Source organism: Calypte anna, chromosome 2 (assembly GCF_003957555.1).
Source record: "Calypte anna isolate BGI_N300 chromosome 2, bCalAnn1_v1.p, whole genome shotgun sequence".
In the NCBI taxonomy this organism is placed as follows: domain Eukaryota; kingdom Metazoa; phylum Chordata; class Aves; order Apodiformes; family Trochilidae; genus Calypte; species Calypte anna.
In genome coordinates this window covers 90,057,130-90,079,039 of record NC_044245.1, presented here as the reverse complement: position 1 = coordinate 90,079,039, position 21,910 = coordinate 90,057,130, and the positions used below count along the sequence as shown (strand labels likewise).

General features: G+C 39.5%; 1 protein-coding gene across 1 annotated transcript in view; it reads left to right on the top strand.

Moving 5' to 3' along the window:
- Positions 1 to 21,910, top strand: part of AHRR (aryl-hydrocarbon receptor repressor) — an 85,079-nt gene that overhangs the window by 53,670 nt on the left and 9,499 nt on the right. The window contains exons 4-6 of the mRNA XM_030445653.1: positions 3,392 to 3,492; positions 20,348 to 20,437; positions 21,677 to 21,806. Coding sequence (XP_030301513.1) covers positions 3,392 to 3,492; positions 20,348 to 20,437; positions 21,677 to 21,806 — 321 coding nt within the window. The remainder of the gene's footprint in view (positions 1 to 3,391; positions 3,493 to 20,347; positions 20,438 to 21,676; positions 21,807 to 21,910) is intronic.

The window sequence follows — 21,910 nt, the reverse complement described above, 5'->3', positions numbered from 1 at the left end:
AGTCTACATTAATTTTGGGGTTTTTGTTTTGTTTTTTTTTTTCCACTTTTTTCACCTCTTTTAGATCAGAATTTGGAACAATGTCTTCAGATCTTTGACCTTTGCCTCAGGAAATCACGTTGGTCATTTTTCCTCCCTCTTCTTCCTCTTCCTAACCCCTTTTCCCCACCCTGCCTTGTATATTTCCACAGTGTTCTCCTTTTATGGGACCCACCATTTCCAAAATCGTGGGCTTTTAATGTTGCCTGGGATAGCACCATGCTCACTAGATTGCATGACCTTGCAAAACTCTCAGACCCAGTGCTTACATTTATCTCCCTATGGTATCAATACACTCATTCATCTTCTTTGGCAGAACAGCTCCATCTTCTGTTTTATTTTGTGTTGTGGAAATGCAGGCTAGATAAGCTCTATTCAGAAAAAGGTCTCTGCAGGTCCTTCTTCCCATCTCTTCAGTTTGTCAGTTTTGGACCTAGTAGGTGAGCTCTCTATGCTGGATTGTGGACAATCTAGTCCAAGGAGTTGCTTCTCCTATACAAAACAGTTCAAGTCTAAAAATTTTTTTTTTCTTTTTTTTTTTTTTTTCCCCCACAGCCAGCAGCATTGATCAGACTACCTGCAATAGCAGGTTTTTTTTCTTGCCCCATTCATGATATATGGCAACTCCAACAGCCAGAAGTTTTCCCCTCAGGTCACTGAATCATTCTTCAATGTTTGTTATTTTTTAACTTCCCTCAGTTTGCTCCTCACCCCATACTAAAGACTCCTGCATTCTTCAGCCTTTCATTTGTTTTCATTATCATGGGCTGTGCCTTTTCTCCAGAGGGCCACCATTTTATTTAATGTTTAAACATGACCACAGCTGTCTTGGCTTTTCCTCCTCATCATCCATTTTGGGGATCTAAGAGGTTTTTAGGACTTTCTTCCCCTGCCTACTCCAGGTGACAGGCTCTCTCCAGCAGCAGTAGCTCTTCTGAGCCGTCACTGCAGCATCATCCACGCACTGGGTGGATTAAAAATTCCATCACAAGGAGGCAGAACAAGAGCGAGCAGCAGCTCTGCTGCCTCAGGTGCAAGGGAAACACACCCCTGCCTCTGAAGAGCTCTTGCTTCTTGGTGTGTCATTCATCTCTGATGGTGCAATGGGTCTCCTTGCAGCCCAGGCCTCTGGGTTGGGTATGTTATGAAACGGATGTGTGTGGCCGAACATACGGGTAATTCTAGCTGGCAAAATAACATTAAAATACTTTCCATTTGGAGATGGAATTTATAGTAGCCAGATGAGCTGGGGAACAAACATCCCTTGTGCCTCTGCTGCTGTGTTTGTGTGAGCCTGAAGGCTAACAAACAGGCAGGGAGCTCTGGCCTGCTCAGTTGGGTAGAATAATAGTTTCCACTAATGATGAAGTTAGAACTGGTGGAATTTTCACAACACCAGAAGAAAGTATCAAAAAAAACCCCAACCTTCATATCCCTTCACCCCTCCCTGTCTGTCCTTTAACCTGCACAAAAGCTGCAAACCACCATGTCAGTAATTACAAAAACATCTTTTCTGAGAGGGGGAGCCCTGGAAGAGGCCATTTGGAAAAGGGGCTGGGCTTTTAAAAAGTATTGTCACTGGTGTCCCTGCATCTGTTCTTTTGGATGGGCACAGCAGAAGGCTTGGCTGACAGTGGTGGTGGTGGGGAAGCAACACTGTCCAATTAGTTCAAAAGGTGAACCAACATGAAAATGCAGATTGAAGAATCTGTATGTCCCACTTATAGCAGCCTAGCTAACGAGTCTGAAATCACAAAATCATTTTGGCTGGAACACATGTGTAGGGATCTGGTTCAGGCAGTTTAGGATTTTCCTGATGTGTTTTCTCATCCCAGGGGAGAGATTTATTACATCTAATAGTACATTTGAGATGACTGATTTGTGGTAATGACTGACATTATCACTGAAGGCAAATATTTACAATGTAAGCTAAAAACTATCACAAATATTCAGTCGGTGTGGTTCAGTATTGCCATCATCTGTTATAAAATGCTGATGCATCTTGCAGCAGTCCCTCACTAGGCTGTTGCTCTTGTACAGCCCTTTGGAAAGGAAGTTGTTCCATTTTTATTCTACCCACGGTCATTCTGTGGGTAGAATATATTATTAATCTTATTAATGCAATTTAATAATGCAGACCTTTTCCTTAATTCAGTATCTTACTAAAAGTTTAAATCCTTTTGTTATGACTTTTAGCAATGAGCTCAGGAGCATTAGAATCTCGCTGGCCATCTCCTCTTCTTATTCTGATTTTTTATGGACAATCCCTGTCTGTCTCAGCCCTATTTTTTTCATTATTAACCATCTCTGGCTGTGGCTGCTCCAGCTCTCTGCTCTGGCAGGAAGGGACAACGTGTATCAAATGTCCCAGAGCTAATCTCACTGGTATGCTCTCCTCTCTCATTCTCTCCATGGAGAGGAGAACAAACAGAAAACTGGATCTTTGTTTGTTACTGGGATATTTGTATGCCTCATCTCTGGGATGTGGCAGTAAGAGTGAAGCTGACTCCGTAATTTTTAAGGACCAAATGACACAGACAGGTTCCTGTCACACACCCTAGATGATGCAGAAGCCCCAGCTATCAAGTGATGTCAGTCTTCTCAGAATTTTTTTCATTATCCCCCAAAATGGGGCTGTATTTCAGGAATTCATCTGTAGGTTATACCAGTATGAAGATTTAGGTATGAGTATTCAAAGGTATTTCAGATCAAGAAATGATAATATCTGTGGAAAGAGGACATCTTGACTCCCATTAAGAAGAATGCATGCAATTTTAATCTATGATGAGAGATTTTCATTAATTTCAGAAAGAAAATTATGTGATAAAAGCAAATTTTTAACCTTGGTTTAAAAATCTTTAAGAACATTCCCTTGAATATCTCAGTCAGGCTCAGACTGATAGAAAGGAATAGGGAAAATTGAGGATGAAAATAATCTGATGCTAAGGAGGTCAGTACTGAAAATAAGAAACTTATTCCAGCCCCTTGTCTTCTGAGATATATAGACATATCCTTATATTCTCATAATACATATTTTTATAAACAAAACAACTTGCTAACTTTCTTTTGTTTCTTTCCTGTGGGTTTTTGTTGTTGCTTTATGTAGAGTACCCTAATGGAAAAAATATGTCCAATAAAAAATGTGATAGATATTTCACATAAAAAACATCTGGACTGCCAAATATGTATCTATCTCCCTCACAGTGAAAGAAAGTTGTCAGTAACTGGGATCCAGATCAGGATGACAATAATTCCCAATTAAATCAATGCATGTTAAGTGCCTAAGTAAGAATTTTATTCTAGCAGCCCTATTCATTATGACTTCTAAACTGATAATAACTCTTTCCAACAGCCATCCAAGAGAAGCACTTTAAAAAGCAAGTTGGCCAAACAATAAAAGAAGACAATGTATCTAACAAGACTGCTGTACAAGAAGGTGGACTTCTACTAGAAGTGAGTGAAAAAAAAATTACTGTCTTTTCTGGCTGTGATTTCTTCAGTTTGATCATATATTCGTGCTTTGTGGCAGCTTTGAAGAAATGTGTGGTCTTGGTGTGGGTTATTCAACAATCACACTTGTGAGTGCTTCTTGCTAGAGCAAAGCTGGCAGTCCTGGCAGCCATGGGCAGTCTCTGTTTGGGCAGCTGTACCTCCTATCCCTATATCCTTGAAATCACCAGGGAGCTCCAGCAGGCCAGCTCAGCTCTTTTTCCTCTGGAGTGACAGCACAGGTTTATTTCACTTGGCCCATACTTTAAGGGAGACAACAGGAGTGTGCCTGGTATCTGATCTAAGATTAATCTGGGATATTGCCATTCATCCTACCTCCTCAGCTCTGTCCTCCAAGAGCTTGTCTTGGAGCCTCGACTGCAGAATTTATTCCTTGTATGTATTCTTACCACATTTAGAATGACTTTATATTGGCAGAGCAGCATAAAAGGACCACACTATTACTGAGAATTGGATCTGTTAATCAGGATGAAAAATTAATACTGCTGTGATCTACTGACCCAACTGGAGCACAGAGGTCCATCCTAGATCTATCTGCATTTCAAACACATGATGTAATGATGCCTTTTACATGCTGAGGTCCTCAGAAATTCCTGTGTGATTAAAACTACACATATATAGCTTTTTTTGGGTAGGATAATATTAATGGTATAAAAACTGTGTTTTGATGACAACTCTAAGTTTACATTTACACGTAAATGTAAACTGAGTAGTAGCCTCCAGCAAATAAATGTACATTATTAAAGAAAAAAAAAAAGACATTTTATCTTGGAATCCAATATCATAAATAGTCCAAGTCTATAGAATGGAAGGTGGTGTCCTGCTTTCCTTCCTCTTAATACTCCATAAAATTTTAATTTTGTACTTCAAATAAAGTAACACAGAGGTGTCTGATTAGTTAGTCTAGTACCAAAATCAGATGTTTGGCTGTGAGGAAGTATTTGAAACCATTTCCATTCTCAATGCATAGGGAGCAGAGGGAGTACTATGAATATAGATATAGTGAATTCCTAATTTTTAACAAGGCTTTCCTATCTTTAATCTCTGTTTTTCTGGGTGTATATAAAAAGTTATGATTATTAAGGATCTTCAGGCAGTAGCGCTACTGCTAGGAACACATGGAGAGAACACTGATCTGTCGTTTCAGGTAGGTTACAAGAGACTAATACTACTCAGTATGCTAATGGTCTGCTTACTGCAGGGCATATAAGAGTCACATTCCTTTTGAATATATGAGAATTATTTTGTCCAGGATCATACCTCATGAGGATCATTAACTAGATGACTAAGTGCATCTTAAGATGAATGTATTCACCAGGCTTCATTTATGGGCATGTCTGACCCAGAATAAGAGGATGAATTTTCCTTAGGCCTTGCTGGACTTATTTCCTGGGGACTGAGTTTGGCCTCTGATGCTCATTCAGTGACCATGGCATGCGAAGAAAAGTGTGGGGTTTTGTTTGACCAAATTCACCGTGTTGGTGATTAGGCACCATGGGGTTTTAACTGAATAGTCACGTTTGTGATCCCTTCCAAGGAGGACCAAGCAATTATGCTCTCGTTGCTGTGCTTTGCATATTGGCTTGTGAGTGTGGGAGCTTTATTGACACTCAAAAGATATTTTTCAGCTTTCAAAAGCCACTTTCCTTCTCCTGACACCAGCTTGTGCTGTGCAACCTCTCCGAGATGCTTTTCATAATACAAACAAGAATAACCTGAATCACCACAATATCTGTGAAAAATATGACCCCTAGCTGCAATGTTAATGGAAAACCAGGGAAAAATAGGTAGAAATATGAAATTCAAGAACCCAAATTAGTGTTAAAAAATGTATCTGTAACTCCCAAATCTTGGAACAATGTAGTAGTTCTCCCTTCAGCTTGTGAGAAAACACTGGAATCAGGCTGTCTTCAAAGTATGTGTAAAATGTTTTTTATTTCTAAAGGCCTCTGCCATAACATGTGGTTTTTATTTAAGATTTTATAGATATTTTTACAGCTATAATCAAACAGCTTTCATCAGCAATCATAGAATAAACAATGATACTGGTTTATCAAAGACCTTTTAGTGGAGCACAACAGGTACCTAAGTTAATAATTTCTTCTAGTGTTTTAAGATCAGTTCTTCTGGATAAGAGAGTCTTTTCTTGCCACCCTTGCTCCCCTTTGGAGGGAAGATAGACAAACCAAAGTTCAATTTTATTAATGATCTTTTTGAGTATACCAAATTTTTACAGTTTTTTTCTCCACTTGGAGACCTCTTGACTACAGTAATGATTTTTAACTTTGCACTTTCAAAATATTTTCCAAGACAGGTGGTGTTGCAACCCTTGTGCCACATGCCTGCTGGCAGAAAAGGGACACATTCAGTTTCTGAAGCTTGTTACAGAAAAAAGGACACTGCGCCAAACCCATAACCAGAAAAGTGGGAAAATAAATTGTATTGGCAGTCAAAAAATCCAGATAGAATTTATAGGGTGATGGGGTGGAGAAACACAATAAAACGATGACTTGGAAAAATAAGAATGAATCACTGGTGGGTATCTAGGCAATATCCTTGATTGCAGTAATCATCTCATGACTATTGGTCTCCTCCAGCTCTTCCTCCCAGCTCTGTTGCACTCACAGTCTCAAGTCCTTACTCAGAGTCTACACTCCTGTACAGGTAATTCTTTGTCTCAAATGCATGTGTGGTTTTCAAGCATTAAACTATCCCACCAGAAGACTCAGATGCCCATTGTGTAGAGGGAGGCCCTCTCTGGACTTGTTTGCTCAATGGCATGCGGTCAGGCAGCGGCCCCATCATCACCACTGACTATTTCTTGTGTAATCATCTCCCATATACTGAGCAGCATCCTGCTAAAATTGTCACTGGGGCTTCATTGACAGCTGCTTCTGCTTCAATTTTTCAAATTTCTGTCTCCGCCCTTGCTGCTGGAGGAGGTGTCTTGATGGGCTTTCTTTCCTTCTTTGTTAAGTCTGTTGGTCTTCTGATCTGCTGTTGTAGGCTGCAGCACGGGATTTATGGTATGTCTGTCTTCAGATGTACTGGACATAATTCTTTTCAGGTGTGAAAATAGTGTTTTATATCCAAAATGCCAATAAAAAATTAAAAAGAAATACGGATGATCCGGGCAGCTCACGAACAGTTGCTCATGGAGTAAGACTGCCTGGATCTGTCAAGCCCCATCTTGGTGATGAATACTGATAAAGGCCAGACCTGGCCTCCTTTGTCATTTCCCTGCTCACCAGAAGCTCACACTCTTTCAGGGAGGGTCCATGTTGTTTTTCAGAATGTTCTAAGCCACTCTTTTGCACAGTTTGCAGACAGATTTCCACATGAGTCCTCTACTCTCCAGGCTTCAGGGCACAAAAATCACATTTCTGTGGTTTTGTCTCATGTTTTTCTTTATGGCTGTGCTAAAGATGCCAGTCATCACACTACCCTGCTATTTCTTATTCAGTGACACTGTACATTTACTGTTGCTGAGCAGAAATAATTAGCTATGCAGGCCCAAGTCGCCTTTTTCCTGATGAAAATTAATAACAAGGTCTATAATTTGGTAGATGTTTCGCTATAAAACCCATGCATGGGAACAAGAAATGAAAGGACCTTTCAGGCATAATTTAAATTGCAACCCAGAAGGCTTGACATGTCTGCGTGCTGAAGAGACCTGTGGCCTATTTTCTGAATATAGTTCAGAGACACAACAAGCTCCCTCTAAAAGCCCCCACAACATTGCTCTGATGCCAAAATCACCTGCTCTCTCAGTAGAAGCATCTGTACCTTCTTGGCTCTCCAGCTCATGTAAACCTTCTGGAACATCTGGAGGTAGCTACACCAATTTTTATTCATTTTAGCATTTCAGCAGACTGTCCAAGAGACCCATGCACCCAGTGTATATGTTTAGCAGTGGGCTGCTGAATGCTTTGGAATCTCCTCATGCATATGAAAGAGACTTCATTTCTTCCAGCCAAATACAGGACAGAATGTTAGTTTTCACCAACAGCAAAAGAAGCAAATTACTCACATTTTATATATTAATGCATGGCAAAGATCTCGTTCTCCACCCTTCCTCAACAGTACTACAATTGCAACTTACTTATTTAAACTTTTAGACAGAGATTGTCAGATTGTCAGATGCCTGGGGTCTTAAAATCACAGATTGGAGAGCAGCCAGGCAGAAAAGGACCTGGGAGTCTGGATCGACAAGAAGCTGAACATGAGCCAGCAGTGTGCCCAGGTGGCCAAGAAAGCCAATGGCATCCTGGCCTGTATCCGGAACAGCATTGCCAGCAGGTCCAAGGAAGTGATTCTGCCCCTGTACTCAGCCCTCGTGAGGCCACACCTTGAGTACTGTGTCCAGTTCTGGGCCCCCCAGTTCAGGAAGGATATCGAGGTTCTGGAGCAGGTCCAAAGGAGGGCAACCAGGCTGGTGAAGGGACTCGAGCATAGACCCTACGAGGAGAGGCTGAGAGAACTGGGGTTGTTCAGCCTAAAGAAGAGGCGGCTCAGGGGAGACCTCATCGCTCTCTACAACTACCTGAAAGGAGGGTGTAGCCAGGTGGGGGTTGGGCTCTTTTACCAAACAACTTTCAACAAGACAAGAGGGCATGGACTTAAGTTGTGCCAGGGGAAGTTTAGGTTAGATATTAGAAAGAATTTCTTTACAGAAAGAGTGATCCGTCATTGGAATGGGCTGCCCAGGGAAGTAGTGGATTCTCCGTCCCTGGAGATATTTAAAAAAAGACTGGATGTGGCACTCAGTGCCATGGTCTAGCAACCGCAACGGTGGTTCAAGGGTTGGACTCGATGATCTCTGAGGTCCCTTCCAACCCAGCCAATTCTATGATTCTATGATTCTATGATATATGGACTGTGATTAAAAAAAAAAAAAAAAAGTAAAGAAAAAACTTCCTCAAAATTGTGTCTGTCTTCAGAAGAGAAAAAACAGTGAAAGCTAGTTTTGGTGGTGTGGTCCCTATAATTCTCCCTTGGTATCAATAATCTTAGTTTCATTATGTCAACCACTTAATCATCTAAATTTGGATTTTTCAAGTTGATCTTCTGTGTTTTGGAGGCATGATTTTGTGCCACCATTTAGCAGATGGATTTCACTGATTGGAGCTGTAACATTTGCATGCCTACCAGAATTTGTGTTTGGAAATAACTGTTGGTGCAAAGAGACAGCATAATCAGGTAGAGGCACTTCATTATGCAGACAAGTTCTTTGTATATTAGTAATTCCATATCACAGCTTTGGACACTGTTGTGAATTGACTATTTTAATTCTTGCTTGGTAGCTCTCACTGAAGTCATTGAGACTTTTTTCCCCATTAGCTTTAGTGCCAGCTAGAATCCAAGTATTCTTAATGAAAACAAAAAATTAAAGTTTTTATTCTAGGTAAAAGACTCAGGATTTGATAAAATGCAGGCTTAAAGAGTATAGTTTGACATTATATTGATACATTAAAAGTGGCTGCAAATAATAAGCTTTCTGGGAGTTACTTTGAACAGAGAGGTATATGTCCACATTTTGGCACTAAAAGGTGTTTCCAGGTGGCCTCTACTAACATCTTGAACTCGAGTTCAAGTTTCATTCCAAGGGACTCGGAAAATGATACATTAGAAAACATCCTATTGGTGCTGTTCTTCATTCTGCATCAGGAAATAACAGAGGAAACCCTTTTCCCACTTGGTTTCCTGTAATTTTTTTGAACTCGTTAGTCTAATTCCACTTCCTCCTTCCCAACTGATTTATGTAATTTTGATAAAAGTACTTGATAAAACTGTGCTCTTGAAAAAGGTACTCCAGTTTGAATTTCAGTCTGATAGCAAGAGATTCTACTTTTCCTGTTACTTTTTATTTTAAACTTGAAAAGGAAAACTGGGAGTCAAACAAAAGAACATCACTGTCATAGGGGGCTATGACCAAGGCACAGACTCCAGAAATGAAAACCTGGTAGAGAGAGACTTTCTGATTCATTCTGATCTTGAATTCCTTTTCAGATTCCAATGGTTCTGACTTTCCTAGTACAGTCATTCTAAAGTAAATCCTGTTAGGTGATGATATGGTGCTTCACTTTTTAATTTATTGGTTTAAGATAGGGCCATCAAAATAGGAAGTTCGCATTAAAAGTTTGTAGTCTCAGTGCGTTTTCTTTTTCAGTTAATATAACTTCTAAAAGTTACCCAAACAACTCTTTTACTTTCCTTTGTTTTCAAACACGAACCTTTTCCCAGTAATCCAGATGACATGATTTAAGCTGACATTAGTCACTTGGGATGACTTACAGAGAATTTATCCATGAAAAAAAAAAAGCCATAAATGGGGTCAGGAGTAACTTGCCATTTTATCCCATGCGTACATTCGCTTTCTGCTTGCCAGGCGCAGACAAAACACAAAGGAACATTTCAGAGGCCCTGGTTCCTTGCTTTTTTTTTTTTTTTTTTTTTTTTCCTTTACAAATAGGCATATTTCTAAAATCCAGACTTGAAATTTGGCATAGCCACAACTTTGGGCAAAAAATATCCTTTCTGTTTCCCTTTAAACAAATAACTAATGTTCCCACTTGTTCCTTTTATTATTTTTTTTTTTCCTTTATAACAAATCTGGACAGAAAAGCCTGTGACCTCTAAATACCATTGGGTCTCCACTTCAGTTCTTAGTGCTACTGTTACAACTGCAATGCTCATGATGCTGCAGCAGCACTGAGATTTCTAAAATACAAGCAGTGGCACCCTCCAGCTTGACTGGGGCAGATCAAAATAAAAAGATGTGATCCTTTCCTTTCAGATTTGCAGCCTAAATACAATACAAGTGATGAAATAAACGTTTTGATGGACAACTGAGCTCACAGAAATAATGAACATTATGGTAACTGCAATTTCCAGTGTAAGAGCAGCTGGACCTTGCCCAGGACTACTGCAGGAGTTTTAAGGAGGGATTTGAAGAAGGAAAGTCAAGTAACCCCACAGAGGCTTGCATGGAGCCTTTTAGCAAAACACCACTGAGTGTTTGTTTTCAAACCTTGCCTATGGGTGAGGCTAACACATTGGACTGCTGGAGGTTAGTACTTAACTTCTCCAACATGAAATTACAGATTTTAATTGAGGGGGAAACAAACGGCGAGCAGATCAGAGAATCAGGACAAGCAGCTTGTGCTGAATGTGACAGGGCAGGGGGAGTTGGCAGCCAGTGCAGGTGTGCAGTGAGGAGAGACAGCATCCTCTCTGGTTTGCACTGGCATCAGAAATGTTGGCTTCCACTTGTCAGGGCAGAGGCAAACCTGCTTTCACATGAATAGGTCTAACTGAGAAACTTGAAGTGGACCAGGGGATGGAGAATCTGTCCTTCAGCAGCATTAAGGTAAAGAATCAGCAAGATTTGGGCACAGACCACATGTACATCCAAATTTAAGATTTCTGCTGCTGTCTCCAGGCTGTTCATCACAGCCAGCTCCACCCGAGCTCACTTTTCACAGCCACTTCCTCTGTTTCTGCTCAGGCTATTTCAGTGCCTCTGGAGATGGTCCAGCAGCCACGTGACTTCCTCCCCAGCAAAACATATTCTCCCATTTCAGCTTGGATGGGTTTTTTTTCTCTCCTAACTTGAGAGCTAATCTCTGGCAACCATTCTCACCAATCAATAGGTTCAATATCTACATGTGAGCGGTGTGTTGTACAGATGCACTGGGATTGAGTCTACGACTAGAACTGGACTTCTGGCAGTCATAACACACTGTTCCTTCCACACGACCTTCAGCATGAGGGTCTGTTTTTGACTTTTTGGAGATGGCAAAGTCATGTATTTAAAAACAAAACAAAAAACCAAACCCTTAAGAAATAGAAATACTCTTTAAATAATGCCTGTATATTATCATAGGTAATTGCAATCTTACACCACTTAACTGGGTGAAGTGACATTCTAAATTAGTAGCCTAGTCTGTATTTACAGCTGATGCTTGCTTCCAGTATATCTCTCATTTTCAGCTTAGGAGAGCTAATGAGCTGCAGCCTTGCTCTGCTCTCAGTAAAGTGAACTGACAAGCAAGAAAGCAGGTCCAGGCAAGTCTGTCTGTTGCCTTATGAATTTCTGCAAATGTGCAATGATTTTCTTTGGTGATTCTGAAGGTTTCAAAATAAAAAAAATACTGGGCACATTCCAATTTTATTGTGTGCTGTTTGGTGAGTTTGAACTCAATAGAAAGCTGCTATTAAAAAGTATGATGCTGACCATTAAACATAGTTTCCTCTTATGAAGGGTATAGTACTGATTTGGAGACCGGAGGACAGATAAAGCACCCTTCAAATAGTTCTGTTCCTGTTCCAGGAACTTCAAGAGAAATCACCATCATTCTGATATTAAATATCCCTGCCACTCTGTGACTAGAAAAAAGTCAAAATGAGAGAGTTTTTTATCCCACTGCAATTGCAGTTCTCCCAGGAATTCCTAGCTGCAAAAGCTGATGGTGGCCAACAGCAGGCATTTACCCCCATGTGTTTTACAGCTTTGCTCCTCCTGGTACCATCAGGCCCCCAGAATATTCCAGCAACTGAGATAGACTTTTTTTTTTTTTGAACAATAAAAAACCAAATGACTGCTTGAACTGAAGCAGGGGCTTGCGGGAGGGCTGTGGGAAGGAGTTCATCTAATCTATTACTAAGCTTAAGGTTTTTAAGGTTTGCAGTCATCGCTGCTGTTTAAGGAGCTGTCTCAAAGTTTCCATCCTTAGCTCTTTCCAGATGGACCACTGTCATTCACTTGATAGATAGATTAGAGAAAATATTGCTTGCTTCTCTGGATCATCATAACATATCAATAGCAGAAGTCACACCAGCTGCCAGAGTGGGACAGGATTTTATACAGAAACAGGACCTAAAACCTGCATAAGATGATAACTACCAAAGTAAGAGTTCCTGGAGTCAAATTCAGAAATGCCACACTCCCTAAAAACTCCACGGACCTGAAATTATGTTTAAAAAAGCTGGTTTATCTATATTATTGAATAGAATGCAAAATAGAGATTGTTTCTCTCTACTCTTCATCCCTGAAAGAGCTTTTTGTTAGAAAATGTGAAATATAGTGCTAAATACACAGGAAAATAGTGCTCTGGAATAAGGATGCCACGTCCTGTTTAAAGTATATAGGCTGCAACATTGTGTCCTTTGGGATTTGATTTCTTACAGCAAGAGATGTCTGCTATTCATGCTCATTTAACAGTTTGCAAGTACAAATAAAAGTCAGCTGTGAATGGAATATTATGACGGCTTCTTCTCTTCAGGACTTGACGCACTTACATGTAAATAACACTAAGAAAAAATCCAGACATTTGGTGCTTACATATGTCTAATTGTCCAACATGTTGGATAAATATTACTCGAAATTCTTTTCAGTAAGTTATTTCTGTGGAAGATAATGGGTAATCTCTCTACATTTCTTATTGCAAAGGCAATTTAACTAAATTCGTTATTACAAGTGCAGAGCGGTGAGCAACTAATGCTTCATTTTCAGTCTTCTCAAATGGAATTAATCAGGCTTGCATTTTCTATATTGAAATTGTTGAAGAGAAGACTAAAAAGCCCAAAGCAGCTGCAGAACTCGGAAAGAATGATGGGCTGAACTTGCTCTGAAGATACGATATTGCCCCAGATTTGCTTCCATCTGTGGATACAACATCTGCTTTTCAGGAAGTGAAATGAGAATCTGAATAAATCAATATAGAGATTGCTTCTATTTCTAAGTGTAGTCCAGGAGATAGTATTTGTTGAAGAGCCTTGTCAGTAGGTTTCTGTTACGGGTGAAACATGATTATTACTGAGGAAGCTAAAGGAAAATATGTATGAGTTTATGTCATATTCTAATCAGAACTTCATGATAATTGCTAAGGTAAATGACACGTTACTCGTTTGGGTACTCCCTAGCATAGCCAGTAATAAAAAAAACCCATATGTCTATGTGTTAATAAATAAAATGTGCATGTTTGTGAGAATTTTAGAATTAATCTTTTGAATATTCTTCTTCTCTAGTTTACTATAAATAGTCTCAAGTACTTACACAATGTCCATTAATCTCAGGTGGTATTCATATGTGCACTTCTGTATGAAATCTGCATTACATTTTTTTATAGTAAGACCCAAAATATCCATCAAACCTTGCCATCAGTAGCAGTTGTTGTTGGTGTTTATTCTAAACAGACACAAATTTGTATGGAGGTGTTTGGTGTCACCCATGAATTCACTTTTGCAGCAACAAAACCACTAGTACTGCTTCACTCTGTATTCTCATTTCCAGTGTTTAATATTTGTGAAAACAATGGGATTCAATTCGGATGTCTCTCTTCCTAGAGTGCAAATCAACTTTCTGCATATAAAAAATCAAATGATGCTTCAGCTTTTCTTCCTTGGTACCATCTTGGCCAGAGTGGTTTTGAGGCTCCGGGCTCATTAGAGGCTGGTGGTTCATTCACACAGTGAGGAAGAGAGGCCTCACTCCAAGAACTTGATGTGGACTAAGCAAACTCTTTTTACAAAAGCTTAGCTTGGAAAGAAGGCACACAGGAAGAAAAACTACATTTACAATTTTGCATCATACAATCAAATGCACTTTAAAGGCAAAGTTGTTCTTGGTTGCATCCAATGCTTATTACATATCAAGCAAATAAAAACCAACATCACCATGGTTTAAAATTCACTTACATGTGTGCTCACATTACAATCTCACCCTCCAGGGAACTACTATGTTTGCTTGAAAGTTTATAGCTCACAATTACCAGAGCCCAATGACTTACATTTTCCTAACTGGTTTCCAGGAGGCCACTTTTTTCTGCTGCCTCTTGACAAGCTACAGCGTTCCAGCTCCCTCTTTAGACTGAAGACCTACACATAAACAAGTTATTTCCAAAGCTTCCCTAATTCCCTGGTTGAAGAGATGGGATGCTGAAAAATTATATAATGAGAATTTTCATCAGCTGAATGATTCACAATCGTCTGTGATTTTCAGATAGCACAGCTTTTACTTCTGACAATAGGTGGGAGGGCCAAGGCTTAAATTCTGGCAATGTGAATAATCTTCAAGGATTTTGCCAGGCCCTGTTCTGGGTGGCACAGCATTAGATGATGAATTTCCACACTGTTTTTAAGGAGCCTGAAGCGATATCCTGGCTCAAGTAGACAGGCAGGAACATGAACTTCGTTTTACCTGGGAAGACAAGGAGAGTGAAAGCGTCATAATGATCATATGTCTTTATTTCTTTTTATTTGAAAATAAATGTTTCTTCCGTCTATGGAAACCAATCTGTTAAACTGAACACTTTTCCTCTGAAACACTTCCCATATAAACTCAAGTCTGTGGGCTTCAGCCTTCAGGATTAACTTTCTTCCCTGGCTCAAGTGATGGAAATTCATCTTCTGTTTTGTTTCTTTTGCCTGAAAATTAGGCAGTACATGCAAGCCTTTGATCAAAACTAAATGCTAAAAACAATTCTGCCACCCCCCTTTTCCATTCAATAGTGCTTACTCACAGAAATACTCTTTTTGAAGTTGCTTTGTAGATACTAGAGAAATACATAAAAGTCCTGAGGGTGAAGATATACTGTACTTGTTGAGCAAAGGCCATATCCTGATGTCACCAGATTCCGTATTTCTGAATAGTCTTTTATGCGGGGTTTTATTTCAGGGTTCTGCAAGAGTTTCTTTTTTTTTTTTTTCAGTTTATAAAGAGAACCCCAGGGATTCCAGAGGGATTTTTGAGAAGGGCAATTCTGACTACTAAAAACACCAGTGGAAAGAAATAGTGATTCACTAAACAGCACAGTTAAAGACAGAAGACACATTAACTGTCTCATAACACAAGAACAAATATATGATTTCCAGAGTTTTGAAATATTTACTTATTTAGATCACCAGAAAATGGCCCCATCCCACTTTGGATGCAAAACCCCTCTGATCCACTATTAAATGAAGCTGTTCCAGATAAACTGCAAGCCAACTGACCCTGGAAATTTAGTACCCAAGTTGCGTGACTTAAAAATCTGTTCAAAGCAAGGCATGGCTGCAGGCCTTGACTGTTGTAGTTTGGTAACCATAGTAACATGGTCTCTGGAGACCTAATGCTAGTGAATTTTCCTTTATTTCAAGGAAGAGTAATAAGAGAAATGTGGCTTGGAGTTTGTTCTCTCTCTTCCCCCTTTTCTCCATCCCCCCTCCCCCCCCCCTTATTTTTACTATGCCATGACCTTGACCAAAATATCTTTGAAGTATTTGCTGGCTGATTTTCTGCTATGAGACAAGAAAAAAATATCAGGATATATAAAGAATCTTGCCAGAGGAAGTCCTATCTTCCTCAAAATGTTTGCCTTCATTCCCAAAGAGAACCTCTTGACTAATAATGTTTCAAAAACTTCTTATTGGAAGGAACTGATAACTTTCATCTCACAGCTACTGCAGGCACTAAAATAATGTTGTACTTTCTTTGAACTGACAGATTAATTGTTTTTTGTTTCAGTAGCAGGTGCAGCTATTCGTGAGTGCATAATTGGATGTACATGTTGTTTCAAAGGAACACAGGCCCCTGCCTGGTGCCAAGCTCTTTTTTTTTTTTTTTTTTTTTTCCATTCAGGAAAAAAACCCCACAATTTTATTTCTTAAGTACGATGTAGAAAACTCACGTAATGTTTTTAAAAAGCCAAACACAAACAAACAAATGTTCGCAATCCATGCTTCAGTCTGTCTCACATGTTTCAGCTATTATCCTGGATTAGAAATTCCATCTGTCATTGAATCCGTATGGTTTACCAAATGGCAGTTTATAACCATGTATTTTTTTCAGATTCCAATTTAGCTGTTTTTTGATACAAAAGTTTTAATGTCCATGCTAATATCTGTGGCTGTGTGTTTCTGTGGATTTGTATAAGTACATGCAAATTATGGTGTTGGTCAAAGATTGGATTGAATGATCCTGGAGGTCTCTTCCAACCTAAACCACTCTGTGATTCTGTGAAATTGCTAATATTAAAAACTGTGATAGGATGTAAATGATAAAAGTTGATAGGTGATAAGAGTTTTTAGCTGTTAAAAACCATACCAGTTGCACACAAAGCAAGTGATACTGACATTGAGCTGTGGGGTTCCATTACTTCCTCTCCTAAATCCAAGAGGCCTCCGTTTATGCTTTCCATTGTTTATAACAAAATTAATAGCGAAGTAGTAAGGGTTCCCATTACTTTGTGATGTCTCCTCTGTGTTCTGGGCAGACACGTACTTATGGCAGGAGCACAGACTGCAGGGTGATGAGGTTGGTCCACGGCCTCTTTCCCTTTTCCTCCCTGCAGTTTATCAGTAACCCAGGCAGATGCTGCTTCTCCCATTCCTGTTCTTACAAGAGAAAGCTATCAATGAGAATTTTATTTCAGTAACTGATAACGTTAAAAATCATAAGTGAAGCCATAGGCTTTGTCACCCTGGTTAATGTGAGACGTGGTAACTCAGAACAAGCAGACTGGGACTAGTTTATGTTCATTCCCAGGGACGGAAGCTCACTCCTTCTCCCACTCAGTCTAATAAATCACTAGAATTCTGGCCCTAATCATGGAAAATCTCTGTGCAGTGTTACTCTAAAGGGCTTGATCATGGGAGTCATATATGATTCCTGAGACAGTGACTTGAGAGGCCAGAAGAGGTCTTTTACTACTAATTTGCAATCATGACTACTCACTTTTGGGGTACCAGACCTATGCTAGCAAAAGCCCTCCTCCTTTTCTCCAGTTGTGGTAAGCAGGCAAGAAAAGTAGAAATCTCAGCCCAACTCTTACTCTATTCAGAGTCTTCTGTGCTACATATATCAGGTTTCCCTAAAGTGAACTGCACTTTAGGATATTATTGAGAAAACAGAAAATATTGCAGTCATGAGTAAGACTCAGTGGTTCTGAAGTTTTACTCCATGTTCGTCTCATCTCTTCCCCGTGTGGTTGAAGCAGCAGGTTTCCCAGTTAAAATGTGGTTTAGACACATGGAATTTGTGTTAATCCTCAATAGCTTCATGTGGCTCCATAAAAGTTGTTGTTGCACCAAAGTGGGTTTTGCTTTTCCTGCCCGCAGGGCAGAGCATCTGATGTCTGCATTTCAGGTCATGAAAACCAGGCAGTGCTTAGTTAAGAGATGTAACTCGGAAAAGTAGATCAGCATTTTGAGAACAAAACAAAAACAAAGAAGGGGAAGTCTGTAATTCTCTTAATTTATACACATCTCTCAAATCCATACCTGTTTCTGGCTCAATTTAAACACATGGCTCCTTGAACTTTCCCAGGACTTCTTTCCTCTTGTTCTCTCCCACTCTTTCTTAATACCTCCTTCAACCTTACAGATGTAGTTGTCAGTCCAGCAATCTAAACCCTTAGAAATACATCTGGTCCCATTTCCCCTTCCCATTTTTACAAACTGCTGCACCATCTCCACACCAACTGGCTTTGTGGAAGAAAAATTTGTGTAAAGAAAAAGCTGCCTGACTTCTGACATCTTAAAGATAGAGACTGATTTCTTAGAGTACATGGCTGGACCTAAATAGTATGGACCCATATGTTAGATAGATTCATTTTTGAATAGGAGTATTTATTTCTTGATAAATAAAAACAATCCTTAGCAAAGTCAGTTGCTTCCCCGTCTATTTCCTACTGTTGCTGAAAAACTTCAGCTTGCCTGCAGAACAACAGAAAGGACATTTTAAGGATATTGAGAATGATACCATGTGTTCTTTGATCATATTCAAATCTTGTGGTCATTTTAAAAGTCTTCCCAGGTAAGGTTTGATGCATTGACTTGAATAGGTTAAGAAAAGTTCTTTAATGTTCTTAACTTCTACCTGCCCCAGCTGCATGGGCAGGATTGAAAGTCTTTTGGAACATGCATGGTAGCAGCCACAGACATCTGCATGAAAGAGCTCCTCTAAAATGTCCTATGGTTATCTTTGTGGAAAGTTTTAGTCTGTTCAAATTAAAAGGCCTGCCAGATGTTCAAAATGTAATAAAATTCCTAACATCACATCACTGATGGTTTCATTGCTGTGAAGATGAGTCCAAAGAGACAAGATGCCAAAAATGCTTTCTTGTCTACACTTGACATTGGAAATGGTTATGACAGATACCATCTATGGAGGCTCCTCTTAGCACAGGGAAAGGCACAGATGTGAAGATGCAGAAATCTTGACACATTGTCTTCTGGTTGGTGAGGTGCCAGAATGATTTTGTGCATAACTAAGAGCAGAAAATAGCACCAGTCCCACAGCTCTTTGTGCTTGAAGAGTCATCGGGGATAACTGGTGTTCAACACAAAGCCAACCAGGCAGAGATAATGGTTATTCTGGGGAGGATCTGTATCAGTGGAGCTGACCTGCAGCTGAACATGGTTTGCCTTCAACTGTTCTGAACAATGTACAATCAGCACTGAACTGACTCAATCAGTTGCTGCTCCAGCTCTTTCCAAACACAGGTGAGCCACTGCAGCCTCTCCACTAAATTTCTCCAGTCACCATTTCACAGGTTCTTTGAGATGCACAGCACCTGGCCAGGTATAGTCCTACTGGGCCACATTTCCGAAGGTGCTCCACATTTATGACTGGGGCCAAATGTTCTTATGAGGTCGGCCTATTGTACACTGAACTCTTGAAATTCTGCCCACCATTGTCGCAGTGGGAACAGGCTTCAAGCAGTCTTGGAAATCTGGTCTTTATTTAGGAACCAAAAAGAGAACCAAGCACACAAAAATATGCCAGAATATCTGGTTACTGAGCAATTGAAAATCTGCCCTCATTGTGCTTCAGGATTAACTCAAGATTAATAGGCACATCACTACAACAGTAAATAAGAGAAAGGTGAAGCAAGGATAATAATAATAGAGCAGTATATCAGCAGCAGCTATTTGAACTGCAATCTTGAAAGACCTCAAAGCCATCACATGAAAGGATCATCTACACTACCTTGGAATGCAAGTCTGCTGGAGTGAAGATATCTTACTGAATCTTTACCAAGGGAAGAGAGGCAAAATTAATCATACTGCATGCAATATGTTGGATCATGTATTTCATTTAATCTTTACGTTGTTTTTTTATTATTATTATTTCTCTGGTTGCTTTCCTTGATCACTGAATCCTTTAGAATTAATGCACTATTTTTCTAGACAAAACATTGATCTATATTAGTGAAATATTTATTACCTACTTTTTATATTCACTGCATTTATGCAACTTATTCTATGTATGTATATTTATAGAAGCTTAAGAAAATAGCCTTACTTTAAAACACACATCCAGTTTTAAAGTCAAAGCTACCACAACACACGTATTTAATTTTCTTGTTAGATATTATCATATTATCTATACTTATCAATGCATATAAATTCAAAACCATTATTATGGAATGTGATGCTATAAATTAAAAGGAAAAAAAGGCAGTTGATACTTGCTATTAAACATTTAATTAATTACAGACATTTAGCTAATGACAAAATAAAATCTAGAATAGATGAAAAAATAGTGTCCTGGTTTGAGCTGTTAAACTGTGACAACTAGCAATGTGTTAGTTACATAGTAATCAGCTATCATAACTTTTTTTCAAAAAAGGAAAAAAGCATGTTCTGAATTGTTATTGATTCTTTTCATGTTAGGGAAGAAAAGGCTTTTCTGCAAAAAATGGATGTCCGACATTTTTGCAGAGTGATCTTTTCATATCTAGAATATTCACTTTATAAATATTTTACTATTTGTTTTCTGATTATCTTTTTAATTATTTTATTTTCCATTCTTCAGTCACTGAATGGCTTTGCATTGGTGGTGAGTGCAGATGGGATGATATTCTATGCGTCATCGACAATTGTGGACTATCTAGGGTTTCATCAGGTAAATATGTTAAGAAATATTTAGAATACTTAGTCGCTGTCCTTGTAATGACTTCGTTGTAGCAACTCCTGCTTACTGGCTCTCTAAAATTCATCACTCTGTTGCCTTGCCCATGTCACTTTGTTTTTCTTTTGGTGATCTGACAGGTGAAGATTAATTTCTCGTAATGTTCCTTTTGTAAAGCCTTTGTTGACAGAAATAAGGACTATAACAAAAATAAGATTTAGCTAAAAGTTTTCTTTCATTTTCAATAGATGCTGCTTTTCTAGACTGGTTGCCTGTATATAATAAATACATTGCAAAGTTACAGAATGACGGAACCACGTGGTTAGAAAGAACCTTTTGAGTTCATCAAGTCCAGCCTCCTGCTCAAAACAGACCCAGCTAGACCAGGTTGATACAGGACTCATCTAGTCAAGATTTGAGTTTCTCTGAGCCCTCTGTCACTACAGACCCGTTCCAGTGTTTAACCACTCTGACTATAATCTTTTTTCACTTATATCAAGTCCCAGTTTCCCGTGTTGCAACTTGTGTCTATTCCTTCTTGCCCTCACACTTTGCTCTTCTGAGAAGAGTAGGTCTTTGTTTTCTCTATGCCTACTCACTTGGTTGAGGTAGACAACACTAAGTTCTTCCTGAAGAATTTCCCCTTCCTCAAGCTGAACAAACCCTGTTCTTTCCTCTCCTGGTGTGTCACTCTGCTCCAGCTCTCTTGAGTGTCGTGGTGGCACCCTCCTGGGATCACTTGGATAAGCCAATATCTTTCTTTCATCTTTGGGTACCCAAAATCAGAGAGAATTTTGCCTTTGTTGAACTTCCTGATGTTCCTGTCAGCCCACTTTCCCAGCCTGCCAAGGTGTGAGTAGCTGTCCTGCTCCCTCCAGTTGGTAACCTCTGCAGACCTGATGAGAGTGTACTCTATCCCATCATTCACTAATCAAGGAATTAAACAGAGTTGGTTCCAGCATCAGTCCCTGGGGATGCCACTTGTCACTGGCTGCTGTTGGACTTTTTAATGATTCCTGTTAGCAAATACACAAAGGAGTTCAGAATCAAAAGAATCATCTAAGGATGTGAAATCAAGGAGCAGACATGAAAAACAGGGGCCTCTGAAATAACTTTCCTCAATCTTTGATTTGAAGGTACTTAGTCATTAAGTGCAGGAAAGCATTAACCTAAAGTTAAGTGTCTGCCCCCCTACGCTTACAAATTAAACATTTCTTGTTGTAATTGTTTCAGACTGATGTAATGCACCAAAACATATATGATTACATTCATGTGGACGATCGCCAGGATTTCTGTAGACAACTGCACTGGGCCATGAATCCTCCCCAGATGTTGTCTGGACAGCAACTACAAACAGAAACAGGTGGGATTGTATATGTTGATGGGAAACACAGGCACCAGTATATATAAAGTTAGGATTGTTCTCCACCTACACCCATGTCTGTTCCATGTCAAAACTTCACTGGA